Consider the following 20111-nt stretch of genomic DNA (forward strand, 5'->3'; position numbering starts at 1 on the left):
TACCGAATCCCCATCTGTGCTGCATTCTATCTCACTGCATCCTATCCCTTCCCTGATGTATAAAGCCACGCCCCCACCTCTCTTTCCCTTCCTGTCCTTTCTAAAAAGGTGATACCCTTCTACGTTTACATTCCAGACTTGCCTTCATCCCACCAAGTTCCTGTGATTCCCACCAGATCATACCCTCCTATTCCCAGGAGAGCTTCAAGCTCTTCCTGCTTATTATCCATGCTCCCAGGAGAGCTTCAAGCTCTTCCTGCTTATTATCCATGCTCCTAGCATTGGTGTACATGCACCTCAACTCCTTCCCGCCGCTTCCTTTCCTTGGAGTTCCCAGCTTTCTCCTTCCTCCCATCCTCCCTGATACCTGGCCCCTCTCTGTAGGAGTCCTGTCAGTCCCTGCTCCCAGAGCCCTGATCCTCTCCCCACACTTGTCCAGTGCAGTCACGTTAATGGGAGGCCTGAACTCCCCCCCTCCCCCCCCCGGCTCAGTTTAAAGTCTTCCGGACGAAGCTCGCTAGAGCATCTCCAAAGAACCTTTTCCCCATCCTCGTGAGGTGTAACCTGTCCCTTGCGAGAAGTCCATTGGCAAGAAAATGAGTGCCGCAGTCGAGGAACCCAAAGCGTTCCTTCTGGCACCACACTCTAAGCCAGTCGTTCACCTCGGAGACCCTCCTGTCCCTTCCTGGCCCAAATCCCCGGACCAGTAAGATTGACGAGAAGGCCACTTGGACCTTTAGCTCCCTGAATTTCTTCCCCAAGGCCTCAAATTCCCTGGTGATCCCAACCACACCCTGCCTGGCCACATCGTTTGTGCCCACATGGATCACCAGGAGCGGCTTTTGCATAATATATTACTTTGCATAATTGTCTATAATATTGACAAGTTCTAGTTTTCAGAGTGCTAATCAATCTTCATTTCTTTAGGGCTGGAGTCATTGGTAAGAAAATGGGGACTAGCTCACACAAAGAATCACTGGGTATCTTCACTGAATATTCAGATTATTTTTGTAATGAAAGCTTCTGCTCTGCATAAGTATGAACTTAATGCACATACTTATGTGTTCAGTACAAAGTAAGCTTAATCCAGGTTTCATGCCTAAATTAATTGGCATTCACAATCTCCATTAGATTACTTTGCCATCAAGATGGTGTGGAAGTGCCCTTTATGTGAATCAGCAGCTGTACCTGAATAATATAAAACAACTATTTTGTGTTATCGCTTTGTAACCTGTTACAAAGTTTTAATAATTATTTAAATATTGTGCTTCAGGTTTATTTTCCTGTTTTTGTTTTCTTTTGTTTTTTAGGGGATTTTACAGCAATTACATTTCTAGCATCCCTGATAATGCATTTGTAGGAAACCCATTTCTAAGAACTATGTAAGTTTTAATGGAACCATTTATTGATTGATTTATTATTACATTTATAAGCTGCTGAATAACCTGACAGGGCTCTCTAAGCAGCAAAATATTAAATTTTAATTTGATAGATCAAAAAACAATTGCACAGGCTGAGACATTTTTTTTAATTTCCCCCACCAGACAGCTGCTTAATAACCCATTATCCTTTGTTGGGAATTCTGCTTTTCGAAACTTATCGGATTTGCATTCCCTGTAAGTATTATTGCAGTTGACTCTAAAATATATTTGTACCTTTTATTTATACCATGAAAAATTGAAACTTTAATTGTACTAGTCAGTATTAGCATGCCATTCCCAAATCCATAATTTTAGAATCCCATTGGTTCCCAGTTACTTGCTATGCATGCTTAGCCTTGACATCATATAAATAATGGCTATTTCTTGAAGAGAGCAAGCCTGAAGCAAGACAAAGATGAGTGTACTTTAAATCATTACAGTAGATCACAGTCCTTGACTTGTTTAGGAGTCATAGAGAAACTATTTCAGGAAAGCTGATAATGGTTTAGCATATTGTTGCAAAACCAGAAAACATCAAGAACACTCCCAAACTTACGATAAACAGTGGCTGATAACATCTGTTACACATCAGTGATGATGGTATATTAACTATAAAATTGTAACTATACAGTCTATTATATTCTATATAGTCTTCTCTTCATCCATAAAAGAAGACCACTCAGATAAACACAGATAACATTTATCCAGTGGTCAGATGCAACCTGGAAAAATATGTACAGTGCCTTGCAGAAGCATTAACATCATTTGACTTTTCCACATTTTGTTGTGTAACAACCTGGGACTGAAATGGGTTTATTTGGCATTTCAGCTGTCAAAAAGAGGCTGAGGTGAGATGGTATACAGGCTAATTTGTGCCTGTTGATGAAAAAGCAGGGAAAACAAGTGCATCGAAAAGGGTGGAGGACATTATTACCCACTTGCAAATATAATCCCTTCCGTTTAAAGTATTGAACTGACAGCTCTCTGTATGCTCCACCTTCTCAACATGTTGCCAAGTCTCCAGCTATTCCAGAAAGAAAAAAGTACTAACTCCTCACTCCTCTTTTCACAGCTTCTTTTCAGAACACTTGTTGCTGTGGCAGTTTTTAGAAAACCATAGACAAAGTTAATGACTGGGGAGAAAATGGAAGGAAAAATGTTCACCTACTCTGAAGTTAAAGAGGGGTTAATACTTTCCCTTTTTGGAGTAGCTGGAGTAAAGTTGAAAAGGTGGATGGGACAGAGAACTACCACTTCAACACTTAGAAGCAAGAGAATTATATTGCCAAGGGGATACTATTCTCTCTGCACAGTGGTGCACTTTTTTCCACTGTTCTTTTGCCTTTTCCTGGTGTTTTTCCATTGACAGCTTGACAGTTGGATCCTAGCAACCATGTACAAAGTAGCCTACAAGGAGTCTCACCTTCTGCTCTCTTCATCAGCTGAAACAGACTAGGGAAATGACCAGGAAATACTGCAGAAGTACAGCATAGCAGCAAGGGCAAACTTTTGAAGAAATGGCAGCACACACAAAGGGATGGTGATCCAAGCTGGGAAGAGGAAACACAAAGAGGAAACTCAGCAGAGGGTACTAGGATACATGCTGCAGCTAGCTGGAGGAGTGTGAAGAAGAAATGGCAGCAGAGTCCATGGTGCACTTGGTTGTCTTGTTGGGTGCCCTTGATTGTCTGTTGTTTGGTCGTTCAGCAAACAGTCAATCAGCCCACCATGGCTTATTCACTGGGTAGCTCAGTGCACCGTATGAGAAATCTCCCGCTCCCCCAACCATATGTACATCAGGTACCTTCCAAGCACTGTTTACCTTCGTAACTTTGTGAAGCATGCCTAGCTGGCCAGACTCCCCTTGAACTGTGCAATTCGCAGCCGTTGGACTACTGTGAACATCCGTCTGCATGTTTCTCCAGGCTGCATCTTGTTATTGTGTAGGTGCCATTCCAGTTTGCTGTTATGAGATCACTGTGTTCTTCTGAGTCATCTTGTTTTACCACATTTGATCCTTGTATTAACAACTCCATTGTTAATTGAAGCCATTAAAACTCTTTGGTTACTAGGTCTTTTTGATTACTACGTATAATCTATATGAATTTAGGAACATAGTTAGTTGCTTTTCTGTACTTGCTTTTGAGTACTTCTTTTCTCTTCTTGCTGATTTTCTTTTGCAAAACCCCATGGAAACTGGTGGGTCATATATTTTGGTATGTTTACATAAACTCATCTAAGTGCCTACACCCTTTAAAAACATAAGGCTGGGAGGTTTGATCAAGCATACTCTTGCCAATCTTAGCTAAACACAAAAATGTGTTTCATTTAGAGTGTGTTTTTGTACTGCCCCTCAAGTTGATTCCAGTTGGAGGTAAAATAGGGATTTGACATAGATGATTCTCACATTTTCACTCAATTCTAAATCTAATGTGTTTTTGCAGTTACCACTATAAAACTGTAGGCATTCTTTTTTAAACACACTGTGCTCTCTTTATGTTGTTCTCTACAAACATGTATTTTTAAATTGCATGAATACTCATCTTCTCATTCCACACTTGGCTTCCCACAAAGGCTGCAATAGGACCTCTGTGAGAATAAATAAATGGCTTAGCAGTTACATCACAGTTGTCGTTTTGGCACAATTTTTAACACATTCAGTAATGCATTGACTTAAACAAGCAGGTGGGACTGTCCTAGGGATTGGATTATAGTAGCATCTACAAATTCTTTCAACTGACATGTAAAGAAAATGGCAAACACATTGACATTTTTTTCAGCATTGAAATTAACTTGTACCACAGGGTTTGATCCAAATGTCATTACTGCTAGCATCAATAAATGTTCCAGTGGAAGAGAGTGAATCAGGCTGATATAAAACTTTAATGAAAATCTCTATTGCTATAACACATCTCTATTGTTCCACCCAATAATGCAGCCATGTATGTCATGTTTCTGCTTCTTTTCCAACCTTTTCTTCCCCTCCAGGGTAATTCGAGGGGCCAGCATGGTACAGTGGTTTCCTAACTTAACAGGAACAACCAATTTGGAAAGTCTGTAAGTATCTTCTATGAACTAAAATAACAGGTAAAAATGTTCATCTTCATTATTTTAAAGGAAAAATAAATATTTGTGAATATAGGACAACTGTGTTTCTTAGCCTTTTCTTGAACCACAGGATTTGTTTGAATTTAGAGAATCCAGTGAGAAAAAGTAAAACAGATGTAGTTCTTTAATGATTTAGATTGTAGACATTGGCTGTGTACATACAAAAAGGCAAGCTGGAATTACTAATAGTTCTAGCTTATCCATAACAAGTAGGTGTGATGATGCATCTTCATCATCATTATCATTTTCATTATCATCATCATCATCACATTTATATTCCACCCTTCCTTCTTGTGAGAGCAGCAATCTAAGGTTCTTGATTAGATATAACAGTATATTTTCTGAGCACCTCACTTGCAGGAGGAGCCAGGCTGTATTGTTGGCAACATGAACCAGCATGTTTGTTCATTTCTGAAAAGCCAGAACTCAGACATTGCATTTTGTGAATGTGCCCATTGTTAAACCTATCATACTTGTTTGTTTTCAAGCATAGTTTTTTCTTCTTTAACTTCTCCTAACACAGTCCTATTAACATTTATTCGAATGCTTGTGTTTTATTAAACAGGATTTTTACAGGCACCAAAATAAGCAGCATTCCCATTGATCTGTGCCAAGAACAAAAGATACTTCGGACTTTGTAAGTAGACATGTCCAGATCCTACTTGTTTTATCAATGAGAACACCAGAAGCCAAATGTGCCATTTGATTTAACTCAAGGGTACTGAACCTCAGGCCTAGCAGCCTAATCCTTCATTGCCAAGTTCCTCCGAATGCCATGGCCCCTTTCACTCAAACCCAGTCACTGGATGGTTTTCCAGCTGTTCTGCAGTTCTTCATGGTCTCTGTGCATCACATATATCTGTACCTGCACAGGGTCTGTGGTCAAAAAGATTTCCTGGCTAGACTTGTTTTGGTGGGAGCCCCACTCACCACTGGAGTGTGGCCCCAAGAGCTTCTCTCAAAGGGAACTTCACCCTCTTCCTGAAAGAGTTTCTGCTTTCCTTGGTTAACCAATTGTAACACATCCCTGGATACTGTTCAGTTATGGGTCTCATCTGGAAGATAAAAAGCAAGTAATGCACCAAGATGTCGCTGGGGGCATGGATAGCTCCATCTCACGTCAATTTAAAAACTGGCAGGCCAGGTATAGCTGCCATTAGCCTATGCCTTTCAGCAAGTGAGTATTGTTGGATTGATCAGGAAGCGTCAACAGGAATAACTGGTTAATGGGTTGATGTTGATTCTCCCTGTCATTTTACAGGGAGCAATTCCTATGGCTTTTCCTAGTCTGCAAAAAATTATGAAACGCAGAGAGCCTAACCATCAAAGATGATTGGGAAAGCAACCAGTCATGTTCTTTTTATCCCTGTGCCACCTTATTCCTAGATTAACACAGATAACTTTTATGAAATGATTATCCCACTTTTTAGAGCAAAAAGTGCTGTCCTTTATATACCCCCTGAGAAATCATCTCCATTATATTTAGTGGGTTTTATTGCCAAGGAAGTGTCTGTAGGGTTGGAGTTGAACACTTCAGTTTTGATTGAATTTGTGAACTTCCTGGTATAACTGTTGAGGCTAAACTTTCTACCTCTGCACTTTCTTTCTTTGGAAAACTTTAGGGAACACAGTCCATTTGCATGGGGAAAATAGATAGGGAAAAATGAAAATAGTTTGTTGCAAGAATGTGACAAGAGAAAAGTTGGGGTAGCTCCTTGTATTTGTAACCTTGCATCTAGAACCATGAAATCTTCGTATAAAAATAATAGCATTAATCACATTTTTTTTCTTTTTTGTGCCTTGAAAGGGATTTGTCTTATAATAACATAAAACAACTTCCAAGTTTTAAAGGCTGCAGTTCCCTGAAAGAAATGTGAGTAAAAAACACTGCAGAACTAATCTGAGTCTTTTTTTCTGTCTGTGCCACAAAATGTGCCCACAGTAAACACAGTGTAGTGATGTGTCCACATTTTGTTCGTTGCCTTTTTGCCTGTTGCCACATCTGACATAAGCTCCTAATTTCTCTATTAAGCTCATCATCGTGCTCATTCTCATAACCCTTGCTCATTCTCTCTGCTTATCCAGTTGATCCTTGTGTTTGATTCTTCGATCACTTCTCCACTCTGAAACTTTCAGCTTCTGCCAGTCGTATATAAAAGGTTGAAATGTCTTTCCCACAGCAGAACTGCTAGGAAATTTCTTGGTATCTTGGGCCCCACATCTTTGCCTTTGCTTTCAACCTGCCCACCCCCGAAAAGAGAGCCAGTGTGGTGTAGTGGTTAAGAGCATGGGACTGGGACTCAGACGATCTGGGTTCTCATCCCCACTCAGCCACGGAGCCAACTGGGTGACTTTGGGCCAGTCACAGACTCTCAGCCCAACCTACCTCACAGGGTGGTTGTTGTGGGGATAAGATGGAGGAGGAGAATGATGTGAGCTGCCTTGAGCCCTTTGTAGGAAAAAGGCAGGCTATAAATCAATCAATCAATCAATAAATGTACCCCCCACACACATACACAGTATAATATTTCTCTCTAACGGATTTCTGCCACAGGCATCTCTGCCATGAGCCTCTCTATACCTTTCAGTCAGTGAGTATTGTTGAACTGACTGACAAGGCTGACTTTAGGAAACATCAAATGAGAGTCACTGGATAATGGGTTGATATTGATCCTTCTTGTTCTGTGACTTTCCAGTGAGCAATTCCTCTGGCTTGTCCTAATCAGCAAAAAATTATAAAACTCAGAGCACTTAACCATCACAGTTGAATGGTTAAGTTCTCTGAGTTGAATGGGAAAGCATTTGAATGGGAAAAACAATCCGGAGGTCATTTTCTCTCCCTGTTTCTCTTCATTCCTTAACCTAGCAAACCTTTTATGCAAAGTTTGTCTAACCCTTTTTAAGTCATGGACAATGTCAGAAAGTAACAAGCCCAGAAAAGAAACTTGTAGCACTCCATACAAAATCTCCCTCCAGCTTGATGAGGAACCATCGAGGAACATTTCTGATCATGGTTTTCCAAACACCTACAAATCCATCTAGCCCACAGCTTAACCAGTTTATTAGGCTAAAAGCATCGTGTCTCACGTCTATTTTGATTTGGACTTTGTCTTTCGTCTCCCTGCCACCTCTTTCACCTCACCTTTATGGGACAGTGTTTTCTTTGTCTTTTACGGTATCTTGCAAATACACAGTCCTTCATTAATTAAAGAAATAAATTATGTGGGGGTTGCTCTTGTCTAGATAAAATGCAAAGTTATGAATGTGTGTACTCTTGGTGAAAATCCTCCTCTATATAATTGATTTCTCCATGGCAGATATTTGCAGCATAATCAAATTGAGGAAATCAGAGAAGATGTATTCCAGGGACTCACTTCTCTACGTACCCTGTGAGTATATTCTGCTTATAGATGCCTTGATGTTAAAGAGAAATGTTGAAAGTTTACAGTTGTGTTCAGTATTGGCAGACAATGTACACTTAACTGAAGTAGAGCAATCATCTGAAAAATAGTGGTCTCAGGCTGCATTTCTTAAAATTTTATTTTTTCCCTCTTCATCCTGTTACTTAACCTTACATAATTCTGCACTCTTCCATCCTTAAATTTTAAAACTATGCCTATGTGAAATGCCGCTAAATCAGATAATATGCTGAAATGTGAACTTAGATCAGAGAGAGCCTTGAGATGGAATTTAAGCAGCACCTGGATTCTAAGGTTATGAAGGTGCCATGGCTTGGTTTCTAATGTAAACAAATAATGAATATTTACAGGCTGGGCCCAGAGACAAATGGTTGCATATAATTCACATATGCAAATATGTGCATGCAAATTTAGAATTTATATTCCATAAAGGTAAGCCAGCTAATGAAAATCATCCCAAATTCTTCAATTTGTGTCCCACCCCAGATCACCACCCTAAATAGTTCTTCAAATCAAGGCAGTTCCTCTTCCTTTCCCTCCAGATAACCTCTCAATATGTTATGCTTAATTTATTTCCCAAATGAATATCTTGCACAGTAACTTGTCAGCCATTTCCCAGCTCCCCAGCCTGGCTGACTCAGTTGCTGGTTTCAGATGGAAGCAGTGCCTTCCTCGGTGACATCTCCCCTGCCCTCCCCATGCTGAGCATGGAGGTCCTTCCTAGGCACGGGTAGCCTCTTTTCTCCCCACACCCTCGCAGTTCACCCTGGGCCAAGCTCAAGGGGCAGGGGCAGTGCCACAGAGTACAGGTAGAAGCCTCCTCCTTTGCTCCTCTGCCCTGAAAAACTAGCCCCCCATGTCCTAGCAGCACCTCCTTGTCACCCAGAGAGAGAACATGCTTCTCTCATGTTCTCCATGAATCCATTCTCCTGAGCACCAGGGACAAGCTCTGGCTCCAGGGATCCCAGTGCTGAAGAGCTCTCTGCCATGTGGGCCATACTTCTCTGCACAGCTGACCAGCTGCTTTTCTCACCTTCCATCTTTCCTGCCCTGTCCCATCCGCCTCAGAGCCAAACGTTCTGCCTCGGGGCTGCACTGGCAGCCGTGCACAGCCGTTTGTCCAGAGTGGGATGGTGGTCCAAAGAGATCCAGGGCCAGGATAGTGAGATCTAGAGCTTGGGTGTATTAGTGTTTTAATTAGTAGTATTATTTAGCATTGCGTCCACATACCACCTTCCTTCCTCTTGCAAGGGACCCAAGGTGGCTGACAAGGTTCTCCTTCTCTCCATTTTATCCTCACATCATGGGGCTTGCTAGGCTGAGAATCTGCAGCTGGCACAAAATCACCCAGTGAGCTTCCTGCCTGCATGGGGACTAGAACTTGGATCTCTTGCATCTCCATCCAGCACTCTGACCACTGTGCCACACTGACTCCCATTGCTCTTCACTGTAGCAACGACCCTGTTTGTATCTAAATCTTCATGAAACAATGTGACAACGTCTAACAAGCAGATACCAACGCCACAGAGTTCCATCCAGTTAGTAGCAAATGGCTTGAGAAATCTAGTGGTTTGCTTGGGATTCCAGAAGCGAATGAAAACTCAGTCCTGTGTTAGTTTATTGAATACTATATTGTGCAAAAAGGAGTTAAACAAAAGTAGAAATTCATTTGTAAAGTTATTCTCCAGTCTGGTCTGCAAATGGATTTTCTTTTATAGAATAGACTACTTATATTCTTTCTTCATCTTTGGCTCCCTGCAAGTGCAGCTGTTGCTCATACCCCCACCCAAATTTCAAGAACAAATTCCAATCTTGTGCAGTTGAGCTGCTGCTAAACTAGAGGCCTTTTTTCCAGTTAATGAGATGCCCTTAAGAGAAGTATTTAGAGAAAATTGTCATGATGACATTGTAAACTACAGTTGAGTGCAAGTTATTTGTTTGTCAGAAACTTAGTGTGACCTGAAACATAATGTAATCACTGAAGTGCAAACAATTGCCATTTGGAAGTGTCAATGTAAATCAGTAACACAATCGTACTTTTTAAAATTACAGTGATCTCAGCAGAAACTTGATCCACCGGGTGGACAAGGAAGCATTTATTACTCTTGGTGCTATTACCAACCTGTAAGTAGGCCATTTAGCACAATACACATTTCTAGTCCTAAAACAATGTCATTTCTCCTCTTGAAACACTGTACTTCTGTATTCTGTGACACCTTAAAGCACCATTCATCCTCCATGTAGAAAAAGCAAAAAGATCACGGTGCTGTCACGTACAAGAAAGCTACCTATTCACCGGACGGCTTGCAGCATGGCGATGAAAAACGACTACTGCTTGAAAATCTGAGAAACAGAGTGGCTTTGGTCACTTGCTCTTCCAGGTTCCATGTGGAGGGGAATTTGTGTAGCTTTCAACTTGGATTAAATTGGAGAGTTCATGCGGAGTATGTTTACATATTTTCTATAACTTTTTTTCAGGGAAATTGGAGAGTAATTTAATATGGTACCTTTACTCTTTATATGGAACTACAAGTCCAATGAGACTTACAATGGAAAATGGTCACTCCGAATTCATGTTTTAGCTGCCTGTAGACCCAAGGGACATTTCTGTGCCTGTGTTTTTCATAAGAGCCATGCTAGATCAAACCAAAAGTCCGTCTATATCAGCATCCTATGTCCCATAGAGGCCATCTGTAGTGTCTTGCAGAAGTATTTCCCCTTCTTTGAATATTTGACATTTTGTTATGCTCCAACCTGGAACTGAAATGAATTTAATTGGCATTGTTACTACTTGATCCTGACTGCATACTGTGAAGTTCCAAAATAATTATTTTGTGGCACAAAAGTTAAGTAAGCAAAAACAAAGTGACACTTGTTGGTCACATGAGTATTCAGTCCATGTGCTATGAAATGCCTAAATAGTTCTATTGTAACACCCCTCCTTTGGAAGTCACATACTATAAGGAGCTGAATGCAGCCATCTGTGTGCAATTCCAGTGCCACATGATCTCAGATTAAATGCACTTGTTTCTGGAAGGCCACAGAGTTGTTGGAGAGCATATCTAAACAAACTGCATCATGAAGACCAAGGAAATATCGGAACAGCTCCTCAATCAAGTTGTGCAAAAGCACTAATCAGGGTATAATAAATATCTCAAAATATAAACATTCCGTGGAGCACAATTAAATTCATTGAATGTAATGGAAAGTTGATGGCTGAGCCGTAAGTCTGCCGACAGCAGTGGTGGCGAAGCTATGGCACATGTGCCACAGCGGACACACGAGCCAAGTCGCCCCAGCATCGCCCCACCAGCTGAGCATTGAATGACAGCCCACACAGGGGCCATGCGCACGCTCGGAAAGGAGTAGTGGTGCCGGGCAATGATGTCACGAGCCGCGACTTATTAGCTGCAACTCGTCCGAGCTTTCACATGGCCAATCAGTACACTGCCAAGGGTGTGTGTGTGTGTGTGTGTGTGTGTGCATGTATGCTTGAACTGGCTGTGAGTTGTTTTTTTCTAAACTAAAATCTCCGTACTGGCTGTGTGTTGGCACTTTGCAATAAAAAAGTGGGTTTTGGGGTGCAGTTTGGGCACTCAGTCTTTAAAAGGTTTGCAATCACTGGCCTAGAGGATCAGAGAAGCATCCAAGAGTCCAAAGGCAACTCCAAAGGAATTGGAGAGATCCACAGCTGAGATGTGGGAAACTGTCCATGGGACAACCAGCACCCAGTTATTCCACAAAGTCACAAAGTTGATTTTTATAGAAGAGGGCAAGAAGAAATCCATTACAGAAAGAAGCCCACATAAAAACCAATCTGGAGTTTGCAAAAAGACATGTGGGAGATGCAGCAAACATGTGGAAAAAGGGTTCTCTGGTCTGGTGAAACCAAAACTGAACTTCTGGTGCTTCCTGCAAAATGCTGTGTGGCACAAAGTGCTCATTTCCTTGAGAACCGTGAAGTAGATGAGTGGCAGCATTATATTGTGGCGATGCTTTTCCTTGCCAGAGACGGGAAAACTGGTCAAGCTTGAAGACAAGATGGATGGAGCCAAATATAAAGCAATGCTAGAAGCAACCCTGTTTCTGTTTTGCGAGGAACAACGGGTAAACATCGCAGAATCTAGATGCACAAAGCTGATAGAGACTTAGCCAGGAAGACTCACAGCATAATTGCTGTCAGAGGTGCTTCTACCAAGTCTTGACTTGGGGATAAATATTTATACGATCTACAAGTGCCAGTTTATGTAACTTTTTTTTCACTTAACTTTTGCTACAATAAAAATACTTTGTACCTTCACAGTGTGTACATCAAGTGGTAACAAAATAAATTAAGCCGTTTCAATTCCAGCTTGTAATATAACCAAATGTGGAAGTCAAAGTGCAGAGGGATGAGTCCTTCTACAAGGCACAACATGTTTCTGCATGCCTCTGAAGTCCGCAAGCAAGGCATGAAGGTAATAGCCCTCTCCAGTTGCTGCAGATCAGTATACTTCCTCCGAAACTGTACTCTGTATAAAGTTCATCTTGAGTAATAGCCACTAGTAGACTTTCCAGCCATGGATTTTTCCTTTTAAATCTATTAAAGCTAGTGTTCAACCCCACATTTGGAGCAGCAAATTTCATAGACAAATTATATATTATTTGAATACATTCCTGAGTCTGGCAAGACAATTATTTTCATTGGATGACCCGAGTTGTACTGTTATGGGAAAGAAAAAGAACCATGTCCCTCTGTTTCCATACCATTCATAACTTAGCTCTGACATGTTCTCCTCTTGTACACTTTCTTGTTCCTTCCTCCACTTAGTGATGGCTGCATCTCAGAGACCAGCTCCATTGGGCACCTCTGCTTTGCAACTTGATTCAGGCTACAGCTGCGGCCTCCTTGGAAATGGCAGCATTGAGAAGGGCATTGAAAGGCCTGTGGGAGGAGGGGGCTGAGTATGAACTGGTTAATCTCTGGTGGAGGCAAGAAAAACTAGAAGGTCGTGCAGTGCAGTGACTAGATGTTGGATGTGGAGCAAGGAGACTCTGTTTCTAATCCCTTCTCAGCCATGATGCTCACTGGGTAGCCTCCAGCATGTCATTACCTCTCCCCTCAGCTCATTTCTCAGGGTTGTTGGGGTTAATGCCAGCCTTTCCAACCGGGCACCCTCCAGATGTGTTTGACTACAAAGTCCAGCGTCTGCAGCTGCCATGGCTAGTAACTGTTGGCAGGAGGCAGTGCAAGGAGGGTCAAACGCATTGGAAGAGTGCCCAGTTGGTTAACCTCACATAAGTCACTTTAAGCTTCTGCCATGACAGACGTGGTAAAAAATGTTGAACATGCACTGCTGCCTTCACAACCAGCTGCAGAGCCTTCTACTTGCACAAGTGTAAGGTGGTGCAAGTGGAGTGGCTGACTATCCATTTCACTCTAGATTCACATATGTAAGCACTTAACAGGTCACATTTCCTCCCTCACACTAGTTTTCTATCACCACCTTTTTCTCCCTTTTCTTAGAGACTTAAGTTTCAATGCATTGACTTCATTTCCAACTGGAGGCCTGAGCAGGTTAAACCAACTTAAACTAGTAGGCAATACTGAACTGAAGGAAGCCCTGCCAGCAAAGGACTTTGTAAAACTCAGGTAAGCCAGTAACCAGGTTGGATTGTACATGCAGTTGTACTCTTGATTACATTTATGCCCTAAATTCTAGTTAATTCAGCTAAGATGGTCCTTGTTGTCAGCATATTGAGCTGTTACATCTGTTGATAGCTCATTCATTTTGGGGCTAATCAGAAATGCAATCAGTGCATAAATATATCCAAAAATGGGTATATATAAGGGCAACTGAATTCAGTACTTTCTATTTAACTCTGGGGTGGAGACATCCACCTTTACCTAATCCACAGTTGTAAGGCTGTTACAACAGAGTTGTTATAACCGGTCCAAACTACATTGTTCTGAATATAGCCAAAGTGAAATGCATATTTATGTGGCTGACATGCCCATAATTTTCTCACTCTCCTCTTTTCTTCCGTGGTTCAGTTCTTATCTAGACAGTGTTCACAGAGTCATTGAATAGTCAAGTTGGAAGAGACCAAGAAGCTATTGGTTCTAAGCCCAAGCTCACTGCAATCATTCCTGTCTTCATTAGTCTTAAGGATCAATCCTAAGGCTGCTAGATATTATCTGGATGACCATGGGAGACTTCAGAGTCCCAGCTCTGGACCTGCAAAGCCACTTCAAGTTCAGAGCTGGGCTTGACATTACCATGTCTTCCCTCTGCCCTTGCAACCAATGTGGAAAGATCCATACTAGCTGTGACCCCAAAGTCATCTGGAGAGAGCATTTTATGGGTGTTCCAGGGGCAGGGACAGACTCCATCAGCCTATTTGGTATCCAGGCAGCACCCCAGCCATCCACTTTCATTCTCTGGGCAAAATGCTTAGATGGATAAAATAGACCATCTAAGTGTTTTTCAGTCCAGGTGAAACATGGTGAGGTAGCCACATAGAATTGTGCAGCCCAGAACTGTAGCCACAGCCTTCCCAGGTCAAAGGCCTCCATTATTTAACTTCCTGCCTCGACAGGCTAGAATTATTTTCTAGTTTATCTAATAGCAAAAGGTTGAAAAGATCCATTTCCAACTCAATAGGAAAAGTGTATTTGTATGTTAAAACATAAATTCTGTCACTGAGAATCTGGACTGTGGCCTATTCCAGGGACTGACATTTGTACATGTTTGCATCCTGGACTTGCTCCAAGAAATATTCCCTCCCCCCCCCTTTTTTTTTGAGAAGTCAGTATTTTTGCCAAGGTCTCAGTCCAATGTTTTCCAGAGTAGACAAGTTGAAGCTGAGTATAATGCATCCAATCCTGCATTTATAGTCATTGATCCACACTTGATTGCTTAATACACAAAATATGTCATACATACGCTTTCTTGTATGGGAAGGGCCATAGCTCAGGCACAGAGCACAAGTTTTGCATGCATAAAGTTCCAGGTTTTATCCTAGGCATCTCTAGGCAGGGCTGAAAGATTCCTGTTTGAACTACTACTGGTCAATGTTGCTGATGCTGAACTAGACATACTGAGCTACTCTAACTTTACTGAGCTGATGGGGCATAAAGCAGCTTTGGCTTTCAACCTCTCCAGCCTGAAGTTCTTAAAGGGTTCTTACCTTAAATTTTGTTTTGTTTAGGTGGATGTTCCTAGTTTAGTGGCACAATTCATATTGTGCATTCATAATATCCTAGATCTCTCTCTGGTATTTCCAGTTCAATGAACTGCTACTGAGACTCTCTACTGTGGATGTTACAGAGAACTATTTCCAGTCTGGGCGTAGCTACACTAAAGACTTCAAGTGATTTAGCTGTCTTGCCAGGACACATAACATAGCTGAGGTGTATAGATTAATTTAAGTTTAGAAAATCAGAGATGTTGCACGCATCTTAGGATAATATTTATCAGTTTCATCCTCCAGATGTGAAGCAGGAGGGAACAGAAGAAAAATGTGCAACTGAAATTTCAGTTGATTACAGTTCCCAGGATATGGTGGGGGGGGCGGTGGCATGAAATCTGTAGTATATGCCAACAGAGTATATAATATATAATCCACCCTGCTCAGCACTGTTCTATTTGACTGGTTTGTATAATGATGTTCCTGACCTTAAACAATATTGAATATTTCTATATACTGCTTTTGGGTTGATTAAACCTCAGAGCTTCAGTTTTGTCTTCTGAGCTTCAGGTCAGCTGGAAATATTTCTCCGGTGGCTAGTATTGTACAATTGACTGGAGAAAGCATGAGGGGTTGGGCAACTCCACTACTGTTGTGATTCCTCATACATGAATGAGAATTCATTGCTTAGCATAGCTTTATAGTAGGAAATCTTAACAAAAAAATCTTCAACTGCTGTTTTCCTTCATCCTTTTTATTATTTGCACCTCTACATTTTTGCCATTTCTCTCATATGCTCTTTGAAGAATAGCTGGCAGTAAAGAGTTGACACTCAATCACTCATGGTAGATTTGAGGATGCAAGCAAAATTATTAGCTACACTGAAATTATCCAGAATAGTGTGCTTACTAATTAAGTTGCCACCAAAGTGCTTTGTTTTGGCTTACGTGTATCAAGTAGACTGTGTACCAGCCTCTGATACTCGAAGAGCCTCAGAAGCTACTTGCTACTTCTTTTTGAAGCTCTTCCTCAGAGAAGCAAGCCCAGCAGGCTATTTATCTATCTATCCACACTATCTGGAAATTGGTCGATCTGAGAGACTGAGGCGTGCTGTTATGAGCTGGTGTGGTATTTTATTTCTTACCAGCGGTAACATGTTCTACTCATGGTATTATTAATTTCTCTACCTTTTTAATGGTTAATGGGCATTGCTAATTTTTATAGGTATAAGCCAGCCTTATCCACCCTTGGCAACCTACATATTCCCCAGGCACTGCAGTTGTGTTGGCTGTGGATGATGGGAGTTCTGCTCGAACGCATCTGGAGGGCCCCTTGTTGACCCCTGCTAAACAGTGTGATGGAATCTAAACATGCTACATTATGTGTCTGGCCCTTTCTTCTGGGTACATGACTCTTTCTGGCATGTCATCAAGTTGGTTAAAAGAGCAGTACAACACAGGGAATCCAGACTTGTGGCATGGATTTCCTATAAACAGGTTAAACAGTGAGGATGACAGGTGTGTGATTAGCACCGGACTCACCTGGGAATTCACTTGCATGACAGTGCTGTACTGCAAGCAGCTTGATGAGTATTCGTTTCAGTATGTGCAGGTAATAACATGATTGCTCATAACATTTTGCTTGCCTGAAGATTACAACATTTTAACATAATGTTGGACTACAACCAGGTGACCTTCCCTTGTAGCTTCTATAAAACTAGATTCACTGTATGGTTGTAAGAACTTCCATAATTTCTCTTTCTGGTATAAAACCTACTCTTCAGGAAATCTCACAGTTAATCTGAAACGTGTCTTTATTAGAAGGTAGCCTGAAAGCGCAAACAGCCTCCTGACCGAAGAGATGCTAATTTTCCCACTTTTTAAGGAAAGAAAAGCTGTGAGTTATGTTCTGCTGTTCTTGCCTGACTTTTCAGATCTCTGTCAGTCCCATATGCCTACCAGTGCTGTGCCTTCTGGGGTTGTGACTCTTACTTAAACTCCAACAGCGACGATTCCAACCACCAAGATCAGAATCGGTCTGTTACTCACGACCAGGGTGAGTCCTCCAGTAGAATGATCATTGGGGTTGGGATGAACACTATAGAAGGATTCCTTCCCTCCAAGCATCCTTGGGCTTCCGCTTGTGCTCAGCTTGGTCTTCTAAAGTGAGCAGATCCAAGAAGAAGTCCACAAACACCCACAGAGCCCCAGTTGTGCAATTGGCAACCTCCTCCGGTAACAACCACAGTGGCTGGCGCAGAAGAGAGACGCTGCTTTGTGCAGCGGCGGCAGCAGGCAAGCTGCGTTCCTGGCAAGCCCCCTGTGAGTCAACCTTCCTTTCGCAAAGCAGCTGTTCTTGGCTCCAGAGAGGGGCACTGCTATGGTAGGCAGCTTTCCTGGCAAGCTCTTGCAAGTCGATGTTTCTTTGGCACCAGGTGCAGCTGCTCACATAGCAGCTGCTCCTGGCCACAGAGAGGGCCGCTGCTTGCACAGCTCGTGGGGCTCAGTTCCTGGCAAGCACCCCACTGGCCATGCTTGTCAGAACTGGCAAGAGGACCAGTGTCCAGGGAGCCGAGCCCAGGGAATCTAATGGATTCCCAGCCCAGGCAGATTCCTCACACAGCCCTAATAGTAATACAGTCAGGTGGTTTGAGGTTTAGAGGGATCTAATTGTGATAAGAGGTGTACTTGGTGCTTCCATTTACACAATACACAGAGAAGGCTGTCAGCCTATGCCAGTCCATCATGGCTGACAAGGACCCAATTTATGCATCTTTCCTGTCATGGTTTGGCTGTGCATGAATGTAACTTTTTTTTTGCCTCTACTCTCAGTTGTGTTCTGTAGCATCAAAACAGGAACACAGAAGCTGGGCACCTAATGCTACATTTTTCTGGTTTCTAAGAGCTGAACTGTATATTCCAGGAAAGCAATACAAATAGGAGGACCTCCATGTCTGGCTATATCTCCATGTCCAAAATACTGCCCATGCATAGCTAACATAATAAGAATTTTGAGCCTAGATTTTTCCATGACATACAGTTTATCTATTTAGAACTTTGATGAAGTGTTGTGGGCACTTGCACAAAATGGCTGTCAAACAGTTGTGGCAAGAAGGCAAGTCAAATGTAAGAAATCCAAACTGGTCCTCCTTGACTTTGCATGATTGTTATATAGGATCTAACCACAAGCATAATCAAATTACATGTCACTTCTGTGTCCACAGATGTCTTGGGTGATTCAACAGGGATTTTGTTAGCATCTTGTAACATCTTGTAAAATAATCAAAATCTATGACTCAGATCCGCATTTCTGCGCAACGCCTGGATCTGTGATTTTTACTGTGTATTCTCTTGACCAGTGCAAGCTTTAATTTGATGGTGCATTTTGGTGGTCATTGTGGTGATCTTATGCAAACTCAAAAAAGATGCATACTAGATCCAACTTTGAAACAAGTAGGAGGTTCAGATGTGGTCTTCAGGCCTCGGGTTTCCCATCAGTGCACTGTGGCATGATGCTGTGTTCATGGTGGGAGATTTAGCATGTCCCCTTGTAAAGTAGAATTTGGAATCCTCAGTAGATTAAAAGGTGATGGGGATAGGTTCCTTAGACATAGGCTGGGTTCAGACAACACAAGCCACGTAGGTAAGTCACTATTTTTGACCTATCATGTAGTTTGAACCCAGTTGTGGTTATTTCAACATGTTTGGTCTTTAGAAACCATGATGAGAAACTAGTTTGTTCTATGGTTTCTCTGTACCACCATGGCTTATCATGTTGTCTGAACCCAGGATCATGGTTTCTAAGGTCCTGGTATACAACTACTCTAGAAAGAGTGGCAATTGCAGGAGCAACTCCAACCATTCAACCTCTATATGTGGACCAATTAGATGAGGCAGGCAACATAGGCAAGAGGTGATGCACCTTAGGATAGAATTTCAGGCACAGTGGCTGATGGGATACATGCCAACATTGGGGTGACTAAATGGGGAGGATGGAAACCATGATAGAGTAGAAACCACTTGATTTTGGGTAGGTCATGGTAAAAACCATGAACTATAATAACCACATTGGTTGCTTGTCATGTGTGAACACAGCTGTCAACTCAGGCTTCCTTACATTCATTCCCTACCTGTGAGATGAGACCATGATTTTTACTGCTGCCTTGTGTTCTGATTCTCTATATCTCATACTTTAAATTAGGGTGTGGGGAAGGACGAATTCCACTGAATAGTAATATAAAATAAATTTGCAATTTTCCTGCAGATTACTTTCTAAAAATTAGGAGTCCTATTTAAGAGTATTTTGCTGTTTCACCTCCACCCCAACCCACCTTCTCAAAACACGATTGTATTATTTCAGATATTTTAAGCTAATTTGATATGAAACAAAAATGTTGATTACTAGGTGTTATGAGCTGAGTTTACTCCCTCTGACAATCAAGAGCCTCAGGCTGTTTCTTTTGCAAAATGTTCTTTTTTGTTTCCAAATATAAATCATCCAGAGAAGTCTCTGAGCATACACAAAATGGTTTGTTGAACCCAATCTAGCAATTACTTTCCAAAACTCTCATTGAGATGTTTGTGTCCTGAGCCTTGGGGAGGAGCTCTCTGGAAGTGAGCATGCCTCTTTTCCATATGCTATTCATCTAATTGGGACTTTTGCCTCTGCTGGCACCTGGCCATAGGGTCCAGCTTTGATAGGAGGGGCAGATCCCCATCTGGAATTCCTTCGTCTCAGTGGCACCTCCTGCTAGCTGTATCTCCACATTACTCCCAGGGTATGTCCCATCACTGCAGCTGCCTTGAGCTAATCACCTCCATCTCCTCCTCTTCTTGCCTCTTAGGACCTTGAGCAAGCTCTTGCTTCTCCACTCTACTGAAATACTCGTTTTTTAAATCTGAGTGAGCAAATGTTCCTGCAGGATGCAGGGCTTGTCAAAGTCCACCATCGTGCTTGTTCTCAACAGTAGGCTGTAATATATATATATATATAT

At 41.9% G+C, this 20111-nt stretch overlaps 1 protein-coding gene across 2 annotated transcripts in view; it reads left to right on the forward strand.

The window, feature by feature from the left end:
- The window catches only part of LGR4 (leucine rich repeat containing G protein-coupled receptor 4), a 111807-nt gene that overhangs the window by 79942 nt on the left and 11754 nt on the right, over window positions 1–20111 (forward strand). The window contains exons 8-16 of one of the 2 annotated variants that reach the window (XM_044425786.1): window positions 1311–1382; window positions 1545–1616; window positions 4410–4478; window positions 5095–5166; window positions 6337–6402; window positions 7847–7918; window positions 10001–10072; window positions 13455–13580; window positions 17052–17173. In XM_044425786.1, coding sequence (XP_044281721.1) covers window positions 1311–1382; window positions 1545–1616; window positions 4410–4478; window positions 5095–5166; window positions 6337–6402; window positions 7847–7918; window positions 10001–10072; window positions 13455–13580; window positions 17052–17173 — 743 coding nt within the window. The remainder of the gene's footprint in view (window positions 1–1310; window positions 1383–1544; window positions 1617–4409; window positions 4479–5094; window positions 5167–6336; window positions 6403–7846; window positions 7919–10000; window positions 10073–13454; window positions 13581–17051; window positions 17174–20111) is intronic. The other variant, XM_044425787.1, reaches the window with a different exon arrangement.

The sequence above is a fragment of the Varanus komodoensis genome, unplaced genomic scaffold (genome assembly GCF_004798865.1).
Source record: "Varanus komodoensis strain SLA01 unplaced genomic scaffold, ASM479886v1 scaffold16, whole genome shotgun sequence".
NCBI classification, from domain to species: Eukaryota; Metazoa; Chordata; class Lepidosauria; order Squamata; family Varanidae; genus Varanus; species Varanus komodoensis.